Source organism: Apostichopus japonicus, chromosome 16 (genome assembly GCF_037975245.1).
Source record: "Apostichopus japonicus isolate 1M-3 chromosome 16, ASM3797524v1, whole genome shotgun sequence".
NCBI lineage: Eukaryota > Metazoa > Echinodermata > Holothuroidea > Aspidochirotida > Stichopodidae > Apostichopus > Apostichopus japonicus.
Window position 1 is genome coordinate 18,739,906 of NC_092576.1, and position 24,986 is coordinate 18,764,891.

Here is a 24,986-nt window from a genome sequence, read left to right on the forward strand (position 1 = left end):
GGAGACAGGTGTAAACATACAACATCAAAGTCAATATGGAAGAAGAACAATTGACTTCCGAAAAGAATCTAAATTAGGCCTATATAATTTTACTTATCGAGCAGCAACAAACTGTTTCGTGGAACCAAGTTTAATTTCATAAAAATATGTTCAAGATTCCTTTTCGCTTTCCACTCGTTTACATGTTTCCTTCGAAGTCCCTCACAATTCGTTGCATTTATTTAATTTGAAGAATTCTTTACAATCCGAAAAATTAATTGGGCCCTTCATTGCCTAACGTTGAGAATTAACGTAAAATATTAGCTTAGGTCGACGCTTTTGCGTGAGCTGTTTGTTCAATATGCTGCAAGCGACAAGCCGGAAGTAGCTTAATTCTGGGTGGAGTATTTTTTCTGCATTAAGTTTGTGTATGAATTACGTACAAATCTACCGTTGAAAGGTGCATTGGGCTGTCGGTTATCAGTTCAACTGTTGACCTTTGCACAAGTATACTCGTTCTATTGAATAGCTGGCGCTAGTTACATTTATAAGCATGGAGTTGGTAAATCCTAAATCAGGGTGCAACCGGCGGATTTCAACGACGCAGGTACGTGTGTTGGTAGTGTATGGGGTATGGGGGTTCTTAATTCCCCAACAGGTTTCGGAAGGGTATGAACCTTTACGGAAGTTCCAGCGGCGGATCCGAGAGTTTATAAAGGAGGGAACATTTGGCCCTGCATGGGAAAGTTTTAGCCGACTCGTTGGAAAAACAAGATAAAAATGTAGACGTCATTTTGGAGGATCTGTATATAGGCTGTAACTTAGATCCATAATTAGGTCTAAACGTTATGATTAATGTATAAAGTTGGTTTTTAATCTCCTATACCCTTAAATCTTAGGTCCGGATGAGTAGTATTATTCTTCCCCGACTGAATTAAGAAAAACATACGCGACTGAACATTCTCTCGACTGGGGATGGAGGCCGGAAACCCCCACCCCATGCAACTGGTTCTGTTGACTCCGAGCTGATTAAACTGATATATAATACTGATAAATAAAACTGATATATAGATGGATACCTCTCTTTATTTAGAAAATCAATGGGGTACAAAAAAAATTGAAAATTTATCAATTGGGCAACTTAACTATGACATACTTTTAATCAAATGAAGAAACAATCACTGTCTCACAAAAATTAAGGGTAATGTTTAACATCAGTAAGATGACAATGAGTGCACAGAATAACAAAACAATACATAGAAGACGTAACAAACGTTGCTTTTGGTAAGAAACTAGTGAAATGGTAAATCAGATTTCTACAAGAAGAAAACGTCAAATGAGGACAATTTTAACATGGTTAGAAAGAAAAAATAAGAACTACAAGGACAATGTATCCAAATCTTCTTCCAGACAATTCCTCTCATCTATGCAACTTGTCGTTAAGAAAGGGGGGGGGGGGGAGAGTAGAACAGAAATACCGTCATAGAATATCATCCTTTTACACTGAAGTGAGGTGAAGTCTAAAGTGATGGGCTTGACGAAAAGCCCTGAAAATCGGATTTCCCTACAGATGGATTGTCTGTAAGGCAAAATCCTTCGAGATAAGACTAAAACAGGATTTGATGAGGGTGTTGTAATCGGTCACTAACAGAATGCGGACTTGTAATTTGATAAGTGCCCATAGTTCCATCTGCTAGCCCTAAAAAAATGCCCTGTCCGATAAGCTGGTGAGGTTAAATGACGTTCAAGAAATATCCAGTTACATATATGTTCATAATCACGTGGGTCGGTGCAAATGAGTTTCAGTCTGTCTGAATTATTGGCAGGCTTTAAGTAATATAATTCTTAAGACTACGTGGTTGAAAGCTCTGTAAATGTAAATGCACGTAAATATCAGTAGGCTTATAATAATAAAACTATTCATATTTACCATTACATCCACAAAATTAAGGTTTTTGGAGTTTAGACACTTCTGTGGAACACTTTATATTGTCATGGAATGAATAAACAGTTCAAGTAAGTTAATTGCGCGTTTCTCAGCGACCGTTTCGCCAGACAAAAAATATATATCGTCACTGTTTGTGTAATAATGTTATGTAAGTGGAAACACAGATATCACTTCCTGGTCCGATTAACTTTACACTTGGTAGATATGGGCCTGGGTATGAGTTGTAGTGCCTGCATGACGAATGGCGTTATATAGGGTCTAAGGTCAAACGTCAAAGAACCAAATATCACGTATTCTCGTAAGCCAAAATAACTACATTAGCTATAATAACTTTACATAACCATCTGAGTGATATACAAATAACCAAAATAAAAAAAAAACTATGAAACAGAGACATGATATACGGAGCAGTAATCTTTTTCTCCCTCAAACCAGATAGGGTCGGTTTGAGAGTTTACTTGCAGTTTGGACATTTCCAAACTTGCACCCGTCCCCCCCCCCCCCCAGTCTCTTCATGTGGCAGCAAGTTTTAAGTATTCATGGTAATGTTAAGTATAACAGAGATTGTTATCAAGATTAAACCAATAACAACAGAAATCAAAGACAACTTCTTTGCTTTTGCTGCAGCGTCTTGGGCCCCATCTACATCCCCACGGTTGAAAAGATCTTTGACCTGAAGAAAAACAGAGGATAGTAGTGAATGTAGAAAGTTGTAAAAAGAATAATAAAAGAATGATCCAGGTCAAAATTTGATATATTTAAGAGGAACGTAATCTTCGCACTCTAGTTAAATTTGCATTTAATTCCTTTGCACCGTTTTTGAGATATTGACAGTTGAAATTGCCACCTTTATAACCAAAAGTGAAATTGGAGCAAACAGGTGTGACGTCATAGTTACACACTGACAAATAATGTTTTGACCTGGACTATTCTTTTAAAGGTGCAAGAACGCGTCTGGTATAATGAGTTTATCATGATTCATAACAACGACAAACCATATCAAGTGACTTCCTCTTTCGTCTGTTCCTTTCTTAAACTCTTCAACAATCGATAGGTGGAGGAAGCTAATCAATTCCTTCAATTAAAGTCACCATCAATCAATATATTTAAAACGGTATATAGGGCAGGAGAAGAACGTAACTATTTTGTCTTTTATGCTTGCCAAATCCAAATACTTGAATAATGCATTGGTTTCGTTAGATTGTATGACTAATTATATTGACTATAGTTAATGAGAGATATATACTCGAGTCACTGGGTTATAGTAGCTTATATCTTAACTCTGACCGAGTGCCGTGCCCATGATTCCAAAGGTGGTTGGGAGGGGACCTAAAGTTTGCACCGCCTGATCTAAATATATGGGGCTGAACTTTCACCGAAGTACCAGAGGCGTATGAAATATTCAATAATGGAGCGGGGGTGCCCTCTGATAATTGAGGGCGACATTTATGTGAGGTGGCCTCCCCCTATAGATTTGTTTTGTCATTCTAGATGTCAAGTATTGCATTCTGTTGCATGCTAAGATTATGCGTTAGGGCTATAAGTAGCTCTAAACAGAAAAATAAAAGTATACTACAAAATACCGTATAGAACTCGTGCATGCCCTCTAGTCGCAACCTTATACTGCAGGATTTTTGCAATAGATTAGTAAATTTCTTGACAGGCGTTATTCATTTCATTTTCGTAGAGTATAAGGATGAAAACGGATAAATCACTTACTCTGCTAGAAAACACAATCGCTGCGATACCAGTGGGAAGGAAACAGCATATCGTTACAAAAATAGCCAGAGCCATGTAATTATTAGGCTCAACTTGAGCATCACGAGGGATAGTTACTGTGGTTGGAGTCACCTAGAGAGAATACATAATTTATCATTGGTTAAGAGATACAGTTGTCATTTTATTTTGATATAATGTAGGCCTATGTAAACTTACCGCGATATTGATTTAATTTCAAACATTGAGGTGAGATACACTCTGATGTAAGCTTCATGTTTGAAACATTGTTAACATTGAGCAAAGATAAGAACGTTTGTAATGTAACGTTTGTAATGGTAACACATGCATGCATGATTATACAACGTGTTTATCGTTAATGTTTAACAGTCATATTCATTGTGCAGCCTAACAGACAGAATTTATTACAAATGGAGGCTTTATAAAATCCAACAATTTCTCAAAGGGGAAAATCCCTCCCCCCAACTTTCACACATCCAATCCCGACCCTTGGTTCAATTATAAAATCATCAGGTCGTTTGGTTTTACTGTTTTGTCTTACTACTACAACTGTACAGTTAAAGGATTGGTTCAGGTGTCTGACATGTCTATCTTCTATGAAAGAACTCAAAAAGGCAAAGAGAACAGTGAAGAAACTACCATGATAGCAAGCTCTGTTTAGGAGATATCACGCTTTGAAGATATAAAAATTTCTTTGAAAATGACTGGTGTAGAAAGACTAACTGTGAGGGTGTGATGTCACATCCTCACTTTCTTAACATGTGTGAATATATTTCAATGAAAATTAATTACATTTTTTTCACAAATCTAAAAATATATAATCACAAATTCTTCAGATGTTAAATCTCTTGTACTTCCCTTGACAAATATGAGATCCACATGACATATCTTTTGGTGTAAGTCATAAAATCTCACAAAACTTTTTCATAAAATAACAAAGACTTTTCAGAAATGTGAGGATGTGACATATTTAAATATGATTGTTTTTTTTTTGTTGCTCTATAATGCAATTTCGTTCAATTGTCTATAACTTCCTCTTAACACCTACTATCTACTCACACATGCATGTCACATACTTACCCTTGCCTTACCATGGTGAGTGATACAATTGATTTGTTTCATCTATTACATCAACTTCAATAAAGAAACCTTCGTGGATGTGTATGTACATAAACTCACCAGGTCGTTTTAAGTTATTTATTATTATTGTTAATGTATAATAGCCTTGTTAAACATTCGACTTCCTGAATCACAGCTGAATCACACAAAACTTTTTGGTTGCATATTTAAATATGATTGTTTGGTTTTTTTTCTTGCTCTCTTTAAATGCAATATCGTCCAATTGTCTACAACTTCCTCTTAACACCTACTTTCTACTAACAAATGCATGTCGCATACTTACCCCTGACTTGCCATGCTGAGGATTTGGATCTGAAAATAACAAGAAATCTACTGATGTTCGAATTGGCAGAGATTGAACGAGATATAAATTGTCCAGTGTAATCGTTAATAAAAATGGAGGTTGGGTGTGGGGAAGGGGGGGGGGCAAGTATCTGTCATTCGTATGTGCGACGAAGGTACTTATCTGCTTTAATGATATGAAAGATTTAGTAATGATTGGAAACGGCAAGAAGAATGGGTGATGGATTAGGAACCGTAACGGAGAACGGGGTGGGGTGGGGGACAAGGGGATGGATAAAGAATTGCAACGGAGAATATTGAAGGCACAGGGGATGAAAAAGGAACTATAACGGAGAATGGGAGGGACAAGGAGATGGATAAGGAACCGTAACGGAGATGAGAGAGGGTCAAGGGGATAGATAAATAACCGTAACGGAAGACATGGGAGGGACAAGGGTATGGATAAGGATTCGTAACGAGAAATGGGAGGGAAAAGGGGGTGGATAAGGGACCATAACAGAGAATGGAGGAGAGAAAAGGGGATGCATAATGACCATAACGGAGGACAGGGGAGGGACAAGGGGATAGATAAAGAACCGTAAAGGAGTATGTGGGAGGGATAAGGGGAGGAATGAGGAACCGTAACGGAGGATGAGGGAGGGACTAGAGGAGGAATGAGGAACCGTAACGGAGAGTGGCGGAGGGACAAGGGGATGGATAAGGAACCGTAACGGAGAATAAGACGGACATGGGATGGACAAAGAGAGAGGCATACGACTCTTCCGGGCAAATAAGTGGGTAGAGACTGTTGTCAGGATCTTGGAGGTAAAATACAATATATCTTATATATTACATTAAATACCTGCCGCGGTAAACATTCGACAACGTAATGATTCTACAACAACCAGTAGACAATATTAATTGATCAATTATCTACACCCCTCCTCTTCTATGAAAACCAGGCTGAAAAAGTGTCCCTTTTGATAATAAGAGTGTACCTTTTTGTAATTTTTGTAATATTAAAAAGTACTCATGCAGCAATGACAAAATACATTTTCTGCTATAATGCTTAACTTATAACGGCAGCTCAATAGGGCCATGACAATTTTTTTTTTCGTTTTTCCGACTATTTTGTCGATTTTTTTAGTTAAAAATTCGTATTTTTGAGTTACACATTTGTTTTTCTAACTTGTTTTCGTTTTTATGGCTTTTTGTTACGCTTTTTAAACTTGTTTTTTCGTTTTTTAGGCTTTTATTTTCGATTTTCAGACTTTCTTTTTTCGTTTTTCAGACTTTTTTTCGTGACCCTGTACCATTGGTGCAGTATGTATAATGTGCTACTGTATACGTAGAAATATCTTGTTTGGTATGTGGCGGACAGAGGATGTAAGAAAGCTAGGACTAGCTAACGAGTAAGCCGACATCTACAGACGATCGACCCACCTTTTATCAGCATGGAACCAAAATGAAAACTCATATATGATTTGAAATTTGAAACGCAGTTTGCCTCAAACTTGGCTTATCAGGAAACCAACAAAAAGCGAAAAAGTTTGAATATCCGAGCCTGAAATAAAATGTAAGCAATTGCTTCCTAGACAAGCTAGCAGCCATTGCAGCAGTACTTTTACATTGACCATAGACACGCGAAGCGTTTGGCTTTCCTAGTTACAACGCGAATGCAAACACATTGCAGGTATAGGCTAGGCAAAGTCGGAAAAAAACGAGGGGGGAGTAGGAAAAACAGGGGAAAAGTCAGAAAAACGAGAAAAAAAAACTCAGAAAACGAAAAACGAAGTCAGAAAAACGGGGGAAAAAAAGGGCAGAAGAACAGAGAAAAATCAAAAAATCATGGCCGTATTACGGCAGCTCAATACGGCCAAGACATTTTTTATTTCTTTTTTTCGACTTTTTTTTCGATTTTTTTTTAGTTAAAAATTCGCATTTCTAAGTTACAATTTTGTTTTCCTGACTTTTTTAACGTTTTTCTGGCCTATTGTTTCGTTTTTCAGACTTTTGTTTTTCGTTATTTATACTTTTCGTTTCGTTTTCCTGACTTTTTTAACGTTTTTCTGGCCTATTGTTTCGTTTTTCAGACTTTTGTTTTTCGTTATTTATACTTTTCGTTTCGCTTTTCAGACTTTTTTATTCGTTTTTCAGGCTTTTGTTTTTCGGTTTTCAGACTGACTTTTTTTCGTTTTTCAGATTTGTTTTTCTTGACCCTGTACCATTGGTGCAGTATGTATAATGTGCTACTGTACACGTAGAAATATCTTGTTTGGTATGTGACGGACAGAGGATGTAAGGAAGCTAGGACTAGCTAACGAGTAAGCCGACATCTACAGACGATCGACGCACCTTTTATCAGCATGGAACCAAAATGAAAACTCATATATGATTTGAAATTTGAAACGCAGTTTGCCTCAAACTTGCCTTATCAGAAAAACGAACAAAAAACGAAAAAGTTTGAATATCCGAGCCTGAAATAAAATGTAAGCAATTGCTTCCTAGACAAGCTAGCAGCCATTGCAGCAGTACTTTTACATTGACCATAGACAGGCGAAGCGTTTGGCTTTCCTTGTTACAACGCGAATGCAAACACATTGCAAGTATAGGCTAGGCAAAGTCGGAAAGACGGGGGGAAAATTTCAGAAAACCGAGAAAAAAAATCAGAAAAACGGGGGAAAAGTCAGAAATACGAGAAAAAAGGGAAAAAGACCAAAAAAAGAAGTCAGTAAAACGATTTCCTTTTTTTTTTTTATTATGGCCCTACTGAGCTGCCGTAATTGATAGACCCTTGCATTGAAAAAAATGTTTGCAAGAAATATCTTCTATATCTATGCAGGTGGGCCACGATACCTGCCCGCTGGCTGTTACGTTACGGGGCTTCTTACTATAAATGTGAGAGTTTCTAATAGGACTCATTTATCAGAGACTTTTGAGATAAGTTTTGTTGTTTGTTCGCTTAATCAAAATTAGAAGAAATAACTTATATATTCGTGCAGGTGGACCACGATAACTGCCCACTGACTGTCACGTTAAATGGCACCTTATTGTACATGCTGCTTGTTCGCTCAATCAAAATTGGAAGGGTGTGTTAAATCTCAGTGCAGGGTGCCTCTATAATTTTTGCTTTAGTAAAGCTACTTCTGTTTTCGATAAATTTTGATTGAAAAATTAATATCAGGCTAGTTTTAATGCTTATTAATATTTACAGTTATAACATTTGCGATCGAGTGATTGAAATAGTAAAATGTTAGTTTTCAAACAATGGTCATTACAATTGAAAGTTACCTAAAACTTTGACAGTTTTGGATGTCGATGAAAAAAGTCTCTCATATATGCAGATTCTGATTATATTAGCTTAGTACATATCTGGAATCACAAGAATATACTCACAGTGGTTACACAACTCAGATGATGGAAGAATCCTATTCCTCTCACTGCCTGCGTTGTTCTTATCAACTTGTTTTCAACAAATGAAACACAACCCATGCAATTAACGGTTTTATCATATTGTTGACCAATGCATTATAAAGCTTTTGACTTATTTTCATGCAAGGAATTCAAGTTGTTACTCACCAGACATCACGGGAACGTTTTCAGGCAAAGAGTACAAGCTGCTGTTAGTATGATTAATTTCGTTGTGAACTAGTTTACATAGTGAGTTGTTTAAATATATTTAGGATTATCTTGCTGGCGGCAAATTAGTGTGTCTTCTTAAACAAAACGAAAATGGAAAGGGAAGTATTAACAATGTCGTACTATGCCGGCTATTCATTGTAAAATATCAATTACGTCACTTCCTCTTCAGCAGAAAACAATGGTGTTCGTGAGACATTGAGGGAAGAACTTTCAGGTAACCAATAAGCTATTTTACAACGAATTTCAAAATCTGTTGGTACCAGACTTGATCTTTATACTGCTACAGCAAAAAGGTAAATGTCGAAATCATGCTTCTTTGATTTACCATAAATCGCCCATGAAACGATGGAACTACATGTATGAAATACAAAATATTATAGCCCCAATTTTGATGGTGTCACACAACATTGTTCACCTCTGGCGGTTCTATACACATTATTACATCCCAAATTCTATAATTCGAATTATTGTTATATCTCTAATTCGAATTCGTGATGTATCTCTAGTTCTTTTGGATATCTCTTATTCGAGTTATTGATATTTCTAATTCAATTTTGGATATCTCTAATTATTTTGGTACCTCGAATATAATTTAGGATTTATTTATTTCGAATTTGGATTCGCGAACTCTTTTCTTGATATCTCTAATTCAAGTTTGGATATCGTGAATTCAATTTGAGATATCTTAGATAAATTTCCCTGCTTAATATCTTTAATTTATTTCTTGATATCCTAAATTTTGAGATATCTTAAATAAACTTCAAGATATCGAAAATGCAATATCTGATACCTCAAATGTATTTGAGGATATCTGAAAACAATTACAGATATCTTAAATTAGTTCGAGATATCTGAAATTAATTGTAGATATCTCGAATTAAATTGAAGATATCTGTAGTTTTTGAATAAATTTGAACACGGCGTTTCATACGTCCTTGTTAAGTTTTTATTTCTCTGAAAATTTACACAAACGTTTCAATACCATGGATATCCCGGATTAAAAAAAATGGTTGGAATAAATATTTTGTACGTTTCTAATATTTTGTGATGATTATTAATTTTCTTTTAATACCTTTTTTTACTGTTAATTCACATATATATTCATAACTCTTAAAAGTTCAAAATTAAGCAAAAGAAAGAGACACAAAAACAAGTTTCCTGTCAATGTATAATGGTAACACTTTAAAAATGGGTTATACGTTTATTCTTGCAAAGAGATCATTTCTTTGTCAAAGGTTAACGATTCATAAACGTACTGTAAATTATCTGCAATAGCAGGTGTTACACTACACCACATTCCGTGAGCATGTTCAAAGATTTGGACGGACTTAGAGAATTCATCGGCAACAGCATACTGAGTGACGTTAATCATGACTTTGTGAGTGTTTCCTTCTATGTTTCAAAATGACGATTATAAAAGATTTCATTTTTTCACATTGAACTAAAAGCTAACAAAACAAAAATTAGTGTCTGTTAGAGATACAGGAACTGTTCATGCTGCCAGTTCGCGTGTTTTGAAGTAGTATATATGAGAGGACCTTATCCCCGCTGTTGAAAGTCACCTGAAACAAACAGAAGCTAGTAGTTAATGAAAAAAGTTGTAGCAGAATAAAGACTTAAATGTGCTAAAACGCGTCTGGTATTCATGAGTCATAACAACGACAAAACCATATTGAGTGACTTCCTCTTTCGTCTGTTCCTTTCTTGAACTCTTTAACAATCGATAGGTGGAGAAAGCTAATCAATTCCTTCAATTAAAAGTCAACACCAATCAATATATTAAAAACGATATATAGGGCAGGAGAAGAACGTAACCCATTTGGTTTTATGTTTGCCTTGTGTAAAGTTGTCAAATCCAAATACTTGAATAAAGCAGTAGTTTCGTTAAATTTTATGACTAAATATATAAAAAGAGCAAAACTCTTTTAGCTTTTATGTTTGCTTTGTGTAAAGTTGTCAAATCCAAATACTTGAATAAAGCAGTAGTTTCGTTAAATTGTATGACTAAATATACTAAATATAGTTAATGAGATATATATATATATATGAATGAGTCACTGTCTTACGATATATCTTACCTTAGACCGAGTAACGCGCCCATGATTTCCAAGGTTAGAGAGACAAACTCAAAGTTTGCACAACTGATCTATAGTTGCATGGGTGCTTAACTTTTATGGCAGTACCAGAGGTGAATGAAGGATTAAATAATGGAGGGGATGTATTAAGAACTGTAACGGAGAAAGAGGGGGGGGGGGTCACGGTAATGGATGAGGTACTGTAACGGAGAAAGAGGGGAGGGACAAGGGGATGGATAAGGAACCGTAACGGAAAATGGGGCAGAGACAAGGGGATGGATAAGGAACCGTAACGGAGAAAGGGGAAGCAACTGTGACGGAGAATGGGGGAGGCACATGGATAAGGAATCGTAACGGATAGGCGTACAACTCTACTGGGGGGGGGGGTGGATAGATATTGATGTCAGGATCTGAATGCACTCTTAAAAAAGTTGGGCAAAATTGCGTTGGGTCCGTTTATACCACCACACCAACCTATGGGCAAAATGTGCCCATGGTATGAGCAAAAGTATTCACCAATTTACTGGGCATAAATTTGCCCCTTTTCTGGGCAGTTCATATTTTGCTCACTGGGGGGGGGGGTGGCGGGGTCGGGTGGGCATTGTCTTTAACACAGTTGTTGATTAAACACTTTTACTCAACTACGGGGTATTTGCTTCTGTAAACGTTGGATATCCTGGACTCGTTGAAACAAATGCAAACAAAAGAAGAAAAAAAAAAGAAAATGTGTTTTCTTCAATAAGCATTGTTTTTGTTACTAACAAAGACTTGAATAGATTTACAACCGCTTGTTTTGAAGTATAAATTGAAGCATCACGACAGTAAGACCCATAACTTTGAAATTAAACTTCCGGTATTTGGGCAATCATTCATAAAATGCAATAAGGAAGGCAATCATTAAGTTGGTTTTATGTTCTTCAATTATAACCACAGCAATTAGTATAGCATTAAACAAAATGAATACTTTTTTCTACCTGAAGAAATAAACCACCTTTGATATTCTTATCAAAACAGGATTGATTGGACATAACCAACAACAAATGTAAACAAACTGAAAGGAAATGTCTGGTAGCCATTAGAAGTCACCTTAAAAAACGACAATTTTCACAAACATGTTTATAAAGAATGAGAACGCTAATATTGCCTTTGACAGCGAAACGATTTTTCAATCCTTTTTAGACGGATATTTCAAATATACTTTGAACAGAAGCGAACGTGACCTTATCTGGGCAAATCCAGATTGCGAAATAGCCCACGCTGCATACATTTCCTACAGTAATCACAACATAAGCCGCGTTTGAATACAGATTAATTTCTTCCTATAATTTTCGGTGAAATTGTTTATAAATTAAATATGTTTAAAAAAATAGTTCTAAACCGTAACATATGTAGTGCATCGGTGATTTCGTGGTCTTTGTGTAACACAAGACTCTTGTTCGAACAGCAGAAGAGTCGACTCTTCGTTGTTTACATTGCGCTGTCCATGCAGCTCCAAAGCGAAGAATGTTCGCATGTAGGCTACCGTAAAGTTTGCAATCGGACAGTTCTAGGAAGCCTAAGCTTCCTGATACTACATTCTGCTTTGACATCGTTTCCGCCATTTTTCACCTTTCGAAGTTCCAAATACTTTTCAAGCTTCCTTTCACTTTTCCTTATTGAAATGACAATAACAATAGTTTACTTAACGCAACTAAAATAACGTCTTCTCAAATGGAATCGTCGATACCATACTAGAAAAATACATTACCACTATATAGTTTCTTTTCAATCGTACTTTCACATACCGATAACGTACCACGGCTGAATATAACATTCCTATAACCCATTCGCAACGTCACCGTTCTCACCAATTGGCAGGTTTTACTGAGTGCGAGGACATTATTCATTATGACTGGTAAGTTTGTAAATAAAAATGAAATAGTGAATAATTTGTTAACATTAAACTGTAGAAACCAAGTGTATTTACATACGTATGATACATAATTCATGCCACGAAATATTAACATATGGTATATAACACACAATGGCGCACCTGTCAATGGCAACGTCGAAACTTTTGCTTTGCCACTGGGTGATAGTTAAGCGGAGAATTGCCCTTCAGACTACGGGAAAACAACTATGACGATGACGATTGCAGGCACAATGACGGTTATGATGGTGATGATAATGACGGTCCAAAGACGAGGGCCATGACGATATTGATGACAATGGCGATGAAGGTGACAATAACGATTACAATGCCGATAAAAGATGACTATGACGACGATCATGTCAATGACGACTACGATGACGATGACGATGACAATAGATTTAATGAATATTTTAATACGTAAAGCTTAACACTGTCTTCCTTTCAAGTGATAAAATGTCTGTTTGTATATTTTTATGTTTATTTCTTGTGACGGTGAGGAGCCTGTTCAGTAGTGGTGACATACAAGGTGCAGAGCAAGCGGCTGAAAGAGCTAAGTTGTGTTCGAAGATCTTTCTTGTCATTGGTATTGTTTGGATCGTTATTAACGTGATGTTTCGAGTTGTAGCTGCTGCCGCCGCCTCCTCATCCTCTTACTACTAAGATTGATGTAGACGTATGGAAAGACAATTAATATCTCCTTATTCGCTCCTTTTTTGTCTGTCTTTTACATTTTTTTGTTATAAAATATACTATTCAGATGTTACATATTTGTTACTTAAACACACCGATTGAAGAAAGTAAATTTCAAAATACTTCCGTTGATTCAAAATAGTTAGACTGAACATGAATCAGATTATCCTTAATGCCATAGTATTTAACAATAATAATGATATTTAATGTTAATGTTAAACAGACAGAAAACTTCATTTGTACTTGAAGGCAGAGAAAATAATACAAGGTAAAGATTGATTTTTTTTCATGACAACATCAGCTAAATATAAAAAATTAGGGCAAGTTAAACCAAGGAAGCTAATACATTTCTCAGTTACAGTCGAACATATTTCTATGAATTACATAGTTTTGTACAGAAAAATGATGTTATAATAATCCATGCTACCTTTACTGATGGGAGTCCCTTTATTTTCTTTAACATTGCAATATGTTAATGTAACCAATCTGTCTGTGTGAATGATTATGTAGAACAGACGATACTGAAACCATCGAACAGGAACTTCAATGGAACAACAACAATTAAAAGGAATAATGCAGTAACATTCAATATTCTCTTGTATGTATTAGTTGTTTCCGAACACTTCAAATAAAATTTACGTTAAGGATGACACGATGACTGGAGTAAACGATCGTAGATAGATAACTTTCGAAAACCCAGCCAGAAAATAGAACATTGTAAAAACTATTAACAGGATTACAAATGTTGTAACTAATTTGATCAATGACCAATTTCCAAGATGCCTTAATTGAGTTGACTTAGTCATGATATTACAGGGAGTGAAAACTAATTCCAGAAAGATTCTCAATAAATTTCAATGGTAGAAAGTTACCATTAGGAGTAAATATATCGTTAAAAAAAAGTTTTCATTTTGTATCCAATGTTGATAATCAAATGTTTGTTAACCCCTCTCTCCTTTACCTTTTTTACAGTACTATGTATTTTTTGTTTCCATGATCATTGACAAAAAAGTTAAGACAAGAGTTTATTGTTTTATTGGTATTTTATCTGTTTTCTCTTTTACATTGTGATGTATAGTTTCTGTTGTATTTGTTAACGTGTTTTTTATTACAGCGTTTTTTATGAATGAATTGATGGACGTGATAAACGAACGAAGCGCAAAAACGGAAAAACTTAAAACAACACTAAATAAGTTTGTGACATTGCTTCATTTGTCTAACCTGACATGATAGCAACAATTATTGAGCAAAGCTTAGTTTCTGCATACAATCATCGCAACCCACACCACGTCCTTTGATCATATGACGTTACAATTGTCCCCGAGGTACTGCACCCTATACTGCACCCGTCCACCCGTCCACTCGTCTACCCGTCCATCCATATATATATATATATATATATATATATATATATATATATATATATATATATATATATATATATATATATATATATATATATATATATATATATATATATATATATATATATATATATATATATATATATATATATATATATATATATATATATATATATATATATATATATATATATATATATATATATATATATATACATTTAGGTTGATGTATTTTCTTCTCTTTTTCTGTCCTCGGCATGTTAGTTTCAAATATGACTCGCTGAGCGAGTCGTTAGTCGACATACTTACTATTAAATGCTGATATTTATGTGGACAATCCTACATATACTTGACATCTAAATACAGTTTTCCACAATCATGAAACGTTTGGCTCTCCTTTATAAACAGCAGCAACGGTAATGCAACCTATTTAATGCTATATAGTTTGCGTTATTATAGTCCTGAGCTCACTAAGGTTATAAATATTTCTCTGTTTGATTGGCATTTTCTTACTCCATACCAGCAGAACACGGGCGAGTGCAGGATTGAACATAGAGCAAAGGTGGCCCTGGTGTAGTTTAAAGCGAGCTGGAATGTGGGGAAGTGTGTATGCGTGAGATCATATTACTCAACATTGGTTATTTATGATATCATAACACTGTTACAGACATAATACTGTTATGATATACTAATGACCGAGAGTACCCCGATGTATTTTGTTACATGTATAGTTTGCTATGCAAAGTTGCTAATCTTTCTATATTTTCCGTATATAGGTCAACACTGCCGTTGCCGCCACGCAGCCTGCTCCTGTCACAATTGTTCGTACAACCCAGGTACAACCTAATGACTACTTGGTATTTGCAATTCTGGTCACCATTTTCTGTTTCTTGCCTACTGGTATCGTGGCTATTGTATTTGCAGCTAAAGTAAGTATTTATGAGGATCATTGTCATTCTAGCATATTCCTGGCTAGTACAGAATGATCAGATTTATAACCCTATGTTTTGTTTCCTACTTTAAATATCTCCAGTGTTGTACATAAATATGCTACCAGTTAAATAGTACTATAATCCCATACAATCCCTGTTTATATTTACCAGCCGGCGAAAAGTATCATCATTTCAATTTTGGAAAAAAAAAAGATCCTGAAACTGGACCCCAAAATCCAGTCTGATAGGTTTTTTTTTGGCATTGTGAAAATAGTGCACATAGTAAATGATGTAGCATTTATAAGGGAAGAGTAGGTAAGGCAAGGGGTATGAATAGGGGTAGTGTGCGGAGAAGGTTGGTCCACGCAGGAGCATAACCTACCTTCGTTCTGTAGAGAAAAATAATTTCCCATGTGATTGGGAGAGTCATGGACTTTAATTAGTGATACATGATTTTTTTTTTTCAAAATGGTGTTTTAATCTTCATCATTCAAATCTATTTGTATGTACGACGTTGCGTGCGTGTGTTATATATGTAAGGCATCTATCAGACAGTTTTGAGGAGGGAAGAAGGTACCTGTTCGCATGATAATTGTAGCTACGGCCCTGTGTGATATTCATCATATAAAGCAGATCCATTATAGTACGTGTGTGCAGGTATACGCAGGTATATCATATATCAGTGACAGCTATACCCGTCTTCCTTTTCAAGTGATAAAATGTCTCTTTATATCTTTTCATGTTTATTTCATGTCAAGGTGAGAAGCCTTTTCATTAGTGGTGACATACAAGGTGCCGAGCAAGCATCTGCAAGCGCTAAATTGTGGTCGAAGATCTCCCTTGGTATCGGTATTGTTTGGATCACTGTTTACGTGGTAATTCAAATTATAAGTATCGTCGCCACCGCCGCCACCGTCTCCTCATTCGACTACTATTAATGGAGACGTATGGAAAGAAAAAGGACATCTCATTATTCACTTGTTTTTCTCTGTTTCTTTCTCCTTTAAAAAAAAAAAATTACTACTTAGATGTTACACATTTTTTTTCTGAGGCAAACCGAATGAATCGAGTAAATTTTAAAATAATTTTGTTGATTAAAAATAGTTAGTCTGAATAAGAACCAGTTTATGTTTTGATGATCTTTTCAAATATCGATATTTCTATTATTTGGTGTCAATGATTTCTTTTACCATTATAACTGAGTGTCCTTGGATTATATAGTCATCTGTATTAACTCATTTGATCAACTTTATACACATGGGCCAATGTAAAGCACAATACAATGTACTCTATTTTTGTCTTCCAGAATCCCCTACAAACCTGTACGCAACCATGTAATCCATTCTAACGACTTCCCTATGTACAGTATATCTTAAGTCATTGGTCCATAAACTGCTATCATTTCATATCCACAACTTGAGGACATAAACAGACGCACACCATTCTAATAATTTGTATATGACTGAAGTCATCGAATGCCATTTGTACAGTGATAGGTTCCGAAGTGTGCTGTGGTCGGTCTGGAAACAGTGTTCAAAATGATCTAGTCTACACTCATTATATATTTCAAGCTGAATTTGTATTTTATCTCTCTTATTTACTGTATGATGTAGTTGCCTTTGTATTTCTTTAACTTTTTATTATAACAGCGTTTTCTGTTTCGCATGATTGGATTTTTTTTTGCTCTTTGTTGTTCATATAACGAAAAATCAATATAAAAAGAAACATCGTATTTGTAGGTAGAGAAAAGTAATGAAGTAAGACTTTAACATTATGTTTATACATTATGTTTATAATTCATGCTACCTTTACTGATAAGAGACCCTTTATTTACTTACCATTGAAATATATTAATGTTAATATCTGTATGTGTGAGTGTTTATGTAGAACAGACGATACTGAAACCATCGCACAGGAACGTCAATGGAACAACAATAAATAAAAGGAATAATGCAGTAAACATTCAATATTCTATTGTAAGGATTAGTTGTTTCCGAACACTTCAGTTAAGTTTACTGGAGTAAACGATCGTAGATAGATAACTTTCGAGAACCCAGCCAGAAAATAGAACATTGTTGAAACTATTTAGAGGATAACTAATGTTGTAGTTAATTTAATCAATGACCAATTGCCAAGATGACTTAATTGAATTTACTAAGTCATGGTATTCCAGAAAGTGAATACTAATTCCAGAAAGATTCTCAATAAATATCAATGGTAGAAAGTTACCATTAGTAGTAAATATATCGTTAAAAACAAGACTTCACCTTGTACCCAATGTTGATAATCGAATGTTTTTAACCCCCCCCCCCCCTCTTTACCGTTTTAACCGTACTACAAACGTACTACTGTTTTCATGATAATTGACTGAACAAGATTAAGACAAGAGTTTATTGTTTTATTTGTATTTTATCTGTTTTTGTGTATTACATTGTGATGTATAGTTGCTTTTGTATTTATTAACTTGTTTGTTGTTACAGCGTTTTCTAGGAATTAATTGATGGACGTGATAAACGAGGGAAGCACAAAAACGGGAAAACCTTATAATTAAAAAAAACACTACTTAAGTTTGTGACATTACTTTATTTGACTAACCTATTATAGCAACAACTATTGAGCAAAGCTAAGTTTCTACATACAATCATCACAGCCTATCATGTCCTTTGATTCCATGACGTTATATGTCCCCGAGGTACTGCATACTATACCCAGGTAATTATCCGTCCGTCCGTCCGTCCGTCCGTCCGTCCGTCCGTCCGTCCGTCCGTCCGTCCGTCCGTCCGTCCGTCCGTCCGTCCGTCCGTCCGTCCGTCCGTCCGTCCGTCCGTCCGTCCGTCCGTCCGTCCGTCCGTCCGTCCGTCCGTCCGTCCGTCCGTCCGTCCGTCCGTCCGTCCGTTCATCCATTCTGTTTTTGATGGCATATTTGCCTTAATCTAGAAATTCTTACCTGAATCCTACGCATATTGTAATTTATTAAATTGCAAACCGATGGTTAAGCAGATTTCCCATTAACTTAATGTGGTGTCAGTCCACCATATGGTCGAAGATAACAGCAATAACGAAAGTATTCCATGGATATCTTATAACTGCGTCACAATTTCAGCTAATAAACAGATGGCTAGGCTAGCTTACACCATTGACGTCTTCTGGTGTTAGGCAACCATGTAATCGAATGTAACAGAAATAATGAAAGTGTTCCGTGGATATCCTTATAATGCGTGACAATTTCAGCGAATAAACAGATGGTTAGGCTTAGCTAGATTTCTCATTGACTCAGTGTGGTCTTAGGCTATCATGCTGAAGAAATTGAAAGAATTCTCACAATGATTATTTATTCATTCGTTTATTTCATAGAAGGAAAGGCTGACAAGGAATTTTACGAAATGTTAATGGTTTATGGACGGGATTATAGACGGCCTTTTACTAAACGTTTATTCCAAATGCGATCAAATTGCGCGAATCGCGTAATCTCGCTGCTAATGCGAACCCTGGGCCTGAATAATAGATAGCAGTAGTAACAACTGTTTAAGAGCTACATTTGATATTTATATGGTCTGATCCAATAGACGTGGAGAGCAAACTAATGCAGCTGCGGCAGTGCGATGTTAGTAGTGATGTTACTTATATGAAGTTATTAACAAGTTAATGAAAGAATCAAAAGCAAATAGAAATGACTGAAGAAGGTTTTATACCTTATCTAACACCAACGTATGTAAAAAAGAAAACATTGTCAGTAGAGAATATCATTCATTTATTATGGAATCCAATATGTAATTTCTTGAAAATCGTGATACACGAGGGTAAACAATTTTTTCCGGGTACCTGGATAACCGATGGGTTACGAATCTTGGGTACCCGGTTACCGATTTTGGATCCATGTAAACATATATATATATATATACGTGAAAAAGTTGTAAGACGTTATTTTGGTTGAGGTTTTCATGTTTGATAACACAACAGATTAACCTTAAGATTGATTCGGGAACCGACACCATCATCAATTTAGCATTTAAGGAGCAATCTAGATATTCAGCATACTTAAGAGCTGAATATCATGAAAGCCAGAATTGATAAAAAGTACCTATGTCATATTTCTTATGACATGTCAAGACTAAAATGATGCCATAAGCTATCATTGAACACATGATATGTGAACTGTAAGTTAAGATATAATGCGAAGTTCATCTACTTCTGTACACCGTTACATTTGTAACGTGTTGGAATCAATGTAGTACTTTGAGCTATCTTGCACTTGTAACGTGTTGGAATTAGTGTCGTACTTTGAGCATTTCATACACTTGTAACGTGTTGGAATTAATGTCGTACTACATGAGCTATCTTACAGTCTTGTAACGTGTTGGAATTAACGACGTTCTTTGAGCTATCTGATACTTGTTACGTATCGGAATTAATGTCATACTTTGAGCTATATTCTTTCATGAACAATATCACTTTCGATCAAATTAATTAATTTCCTATTTATATTGATGTCATTCAGTTTTGATACAATTTTCCATACCAAGTACCAAGTCAAAATACTTAGGACCAGCAGAAACAGATGATCACATCTCACAAGCACATGCTGAAGTCATGACCCCTCCAGCTTTTACGTCAAAAAACACATCCTTCTTTGTGACTACTCAATAAGTCTCATTGTACGAAGAAATTGATGGTAGATACTGGGAATACAAATAACCAACACGAATTGTTGTTGACCTGCATGCTTGCAAAGCTAATGTGTCAAAATCCAAATATGTTAAAAACCAATAGGCCTACAGTGCCTTGATTTGCCTTGCTTCCACTGTCTACAGTATGGGGTGTATTAAATACACTTCAGAAAAAATATTTGCGTGCTTTGTACACCTTTCATATTCAACACTGTCACGCAAGCCAACTTCTCAAGCAATAAGAAAGATATGTAAATAAAGTTGCATATATAAAATCAATTCAAAAGGCGTGTTAATGTTGCATTGGATGTCTCGTTCAGAGACATTAAGAAGTATAGGGAAGTGGTTTACTTTGTATAATCATGCCATTAAAAGGAATTCATTCAGATATAACTTGTTTTTCAATTCGAGAGTTTAAAAGAGAAACTTAATTCAACCCTTTACATACATTTCCGGCATACAAGGTTAGCGTTTTACGCCGAAATTGGTTTTCTTCTTCACGACTGGAGATAACATACTGACGATCAAAAATATAGTTCCGTCTTAAAAACTAAATGCAGTGTTACTTATTGTTACGACCAAAAATGCGACATAAAATTCAATCAAAAACTAAGTTACGTTGAATATTCTTCCGATAATCATTCCACCGTTTTTCAATATTAAAGTATAGTCGACCTGTGACTTGTAACGCTATCCTCCTACTCCTAGGCTAGGCTCGGTAGCATGATGATGCCAATACAGTTTTAACTATTTTTCTTTAGCCAACCTCGCCCATCCGTTTTGTATGTATAATTTGTATATGTTACAAAATGTATGTGTATTGGCAACGCCCTACGTGATACACGCACAGTACTCCGTTAACAGTCGATGTAGTACACTGTACTGTTAATCGGATCTCAAAGTTACCTTCCGATTAACATGGTCCATGGTTGACCCCTGTCCGACCTTCGTGTGCGAAGTTATCAGAAGTCATTTTTTTGTTTTTTTCAATAAGTACAGTTAGGATATCTGACATCTGACGGCGAGGTCAACGGTCAAATCTTGAAAAATAAGCTCATTTTTGGAGAAACGGGGCAAAACAAAAAAAAGTTTGTCAATAGTTTGATATATGATAGAGCTCTTTGTGCTATATATAGGAAACCCACTTCCGCTTCAATCGGACACCCAGTTCTCCAGTTATGAGGGGACAAAGGTTGGTTTTGATACCTTTCCAGCAGTAACATTATGTGTACATTGTAGGCCAAACAAATTTTAGGACAGAGTGCATCTCATCAAGAGGAGCATTTTTGATAAAAATCATCAGGTCATCCAAGTTCATTCAAGGTTGATTATGTGCAAAAAACTGCCAACTTATGCTATTTTTTGAAACACGAAGTCCGACATGGCTTGTATATTTAGGACAAGTTGTGAATTAAGTAGAGGCATATTTTCCAAAATAACCGTGATGTGATCCAAGGTCACCAAAGGTCATTTATGGGTCAAAATGTTTTTTTTTTCTTCTAAATAACTTGTAAAACTACCACTGACAGGGTCCGACATGGTTGATATTTTGGGACTGGTTGTGAATGGGGTAAGGGATCGTTTCCAAGCATAACGGTAATATGATCCAAGGTCAACAAAGGTCCATTAGGGGTCAAAAACTAGTATTTTTTCAATAACTTGAGAACCAAATGTCCATCAAGGTTGGTATTTTAGGACAGAGCGCACATCATCAACGGGAACATCTTTGATAAAAACCATTTTCATCCAAGGTCATTCAAGGTTGCTAATGTGCAAAAATAAAACGCCAAATTATGCTACGTTTTGCAACAACTTCTAGTCACAAAATCTGACATGGCTGATATGTTAGAACAAATTGTGAATGAAGTAGGGGCACGTTTTCTAAAATAACCATGATGTAATCCAAGGTCACCAAAGGTCATTTATTGGTCAAAATGTGTTTTGTTCTGAATAACTTGTGAAACTACCACTGACAGGGTCCGACATGGTTGATATTTTGGGACTAGTTGTGAATGGGGTAAGGAATTGTTTCCAAACATAACGGTTATATGATCCAAGGTCAACAAAGGTCAATTAGGGGTAAAAAACTAGTATTTTTGCAATAACTTGAGTACCAAATGTCCATTAAGGTTTTGATTTCAGAACAGAGCGCACATCATCAAGGAGAACATTTTTGATAAAGCCCATTAGGTCATCCGGGTCATTCAAGGTTGCTTATGTGCAAACAGAACTGCCAAATTATACTACGTATTGCAGCAACTTCTAGTCACAAAGTCTGACATGGCTGATATATTGGGGCAAGTTGTGTATGTAGTAGGGGCACGTTTTCTAAAATAACCGTGATGTGATCCAAGGTCACCAAATATCAATTATGGGTCAAAATGACTTTTTGGGGGCAATAACTTGGGAAACTACAATTGACAGGGTCCGACATGGTTGATATTTGTGGACTAGTTGTGAATGGGATAAAGGATCGTTTCCAAACATAACAGTCATGTGATCCAAGGTCAACAAAGGTCAATTAGGGGTAAAAAAAACTAGTATTTTTGCAATAACTTGAGAACCAAAAGTCCATCAAGGTTGGGAGTTACGCTATGGTAATCCAATAGTTGACCTGCATTTGGGTGACCATTGACCTCAATTTGACCTCCAGTGACATGTATTAGCTTTTTTCAAGTTGATTCTTTGAGGTTTCGTGGGCATATTCCAATCTAAATTGTCTATAAGTTGACACCTCTGCAATCTTAATGTGCGAAGATATTAGAGATCAAGGTTTGGTTTGGTTTGGTTTTTTAATACTTGGTGTGTTGATTCATAACATTGAGTACAAGAACCCTATTATTTTTGATGGAGGTGTGTACGGTAGAATGACCTGTGTTATCATGCCATAGTATTATTGTAACAGCTAGTTCTGGTTATACTAACAAGCAGAAGTCTAGTGCATTGAAGTCATCGAAACCTCAATGCATTTTGCACTCCGTTTTTATCTCGGACATATGCTTCATCCACAAACTGTTGGTCGAAAGTATCAAGCACATTTTGTAACCAAAAGCTTAAAATTTTCTAATAATTACCAGCGTTTTGCAGGTAGCATGAAGAAAAGTCATTGTCATATGTTTTGAGATTTTGGTTGAAAGTGTGTAAAATGGTTTTCATATCATCCCTACACGAAGAGTACTGGGGATGACTTATTGTACTCTGTCGAGCATTGTTTCTAAAATTGGGACTAAAATTGCACCCCCCTAAAAGCATTGAGGTACTGAACTGAAACTTGTTGGGTTGGTCTGCTTTAATGGGGGAGGAAGGGGAGGGGCTGGAAGGGAGGGGGCATAATGTGTCACGAATTCCTCCAAACAGTAGAATCGATTGACTTCAAACTTGATGGATAAATGCATGGATATAGGATGCAGTACCTTGGGGATTTGTAACGTCATTGGATCAAAGGACATGATAGGCTGCGATGATTGTATGCAGAAACTAAGCTTTGATCAATAAATGTTGCTATCATTGCAGGTAAGACAAATACTCAATGTCACAAACTTTTTAGCATTTTTTTTAATTAGTAGTGTTTTTTTCTGTTTTGCGCTTCCTTCGTTAATTAAGCCCCTCAATTAATTCACAGAAAACGCTGTAAATGGTAAATAAGTTAACAAATACAACAGCAACTATACGTCACAATGTTAAACATAAAACACGAAAACAGATAAAATACCAATAAAACAATTAACTCGAATTTTAACTCTATCGTCGATTATCATGAAAACAAAAAAATACACAGCAAAGTTCAACAGATAAGGAGGGGTGGGGGTTAAAAAAACATTAGATTATCAACATTGGATACAAAATGAAATATTTTTTTGTTAACGATATATTTACTCCTAAAGGTAACTTTCTACCTGAAATTTATTGGGAAATTCTCTGGAAATAGTATTCACTCTCTGGAATATCATGACTAAGTGAACATTAATTAAGTCATCTTGGAAACTGGTCATTGATAAAGTGAGTTCCAACATTTGTAATACTATTAATAGTTTAAACAATGTTCTATTTTCTGGCTGGGTTTTCGAAAGTTATCTATCTACTATCGTTTACTCCAGTCATCGTGTCATCTATATATGTACATTTTAACTGAAGTGTTCGATAACAACTAATCCTTGAGAGAAATGCATTATTCCTTTTAATTATTGTTGTTCCATTGACGTTCCTGTTCGATGGTTTCAGCATCGTCTGTTCTACATAAACATTCACACAGACATATATTAACATATATATATATATATATATATATATATATATATATATATATATATATATATATATATATATATTTATATATATATATATAGCACTGGATTGGTATTTACGTTTAACTTCTCCAAGTTGGTGCTTAGGTTTACCTGAGGTGAAATGATTGGATCAACTTGAAATTTTACATCAGTATACCTTATGGTACTAGGACTGCATATCAGTCGTTATAAGTTGCTACCTACTGTTTGGGTCATTTGGCAAGGAAAAATCCAATTGGTCAAACCCTTACGGTAAACCTAAGTCTTGCTCTCAAAGTATATCCCCCAGTTGGTATATAAGTTGACCTGACGTACAGGCATCCGTAGTTTTTTGACAGCGGAAGTAGCCTGTA

General features: G+C 35.7%; 1 protein-coding gene and 1 long non-coding RNA gene across 3 annotated transcripts; one reads left to right on the forward strand and one right to left on the reverse strand.

The window, feature by feature from the left end:
* Positions 1-848: 848 nt before the first annotated feature.
* On the reverse strand, positions 849-8,773 carry LOC139983125 (proline-rich transmembrane protein 1-like). Of its 2 annotated transcripts, none has more exons than XM_071996494.1 (4): positions 8,645-8,736; positions 5,067-5,113; positions 3,647-3,778; positions 849-2,600 (listed from the first exon to the last, which is right to left on the reverse strand). In XM_071996494.1, exons 1-4 carry the CDS (start codon positions 8,649-8,651, stop codon positions 2,457-2,459), a joined length of 330 nt encoding a protein of 109 aa, XP_071852595.1. In that variant the 5' UTR covers positions 8,652-8,736; the 3' UTR covers positions 849-2,456. The 2 variants fall into 2 exon arrangements, with proteins under 2 accessions (XP_071852595.1, XP_071852597.1); XM_071996496.1 differs by having other exon boundaries at positions 852-2,600; positions 5,067-5,095; positions 8,645-8,773.
* A 3,862-nt stretch (positions 8,774-12,635) lies between these two features.
* LOC139982736 (uncharacterized) lies at positions 12,636-18,177 on the forward strand. The gene is made up of 3 exons (XR_011798317.1): positions 12,636-12,676; positions 15,525-15,677; positions 16,439-18,177. It is a non-coding gene; the product is annotated as an uncharacterized lncRNA (long non-coding RNA).
* The last annotated feature ends 6,809 nt before the right edge of the window (positions 18,178-24,986 follow it).

What these genes read in the sequence shown, in the direction of transcription:
- LOC139983125 (XM_071996494.1), bottom strand. An exon ending in CTCAGCATGGCAAGTCAGGG is followed by an intron (nt 3,779 to 5,066) that starts GTAAGTATGCGA and finishes TATTCTCTCTAG; the next exon opens with GTGACTCCAACCACAGTAAC. An exon ending in CGATTGTGTTTTCTAGCAGA is followed by an intron (nt 2,601 to 3,646) that starts GTAAGTGATTTA and finishes GTTTTTCTTCAG; the next exon opens with GTCAAAGATCTTTTCAACCG.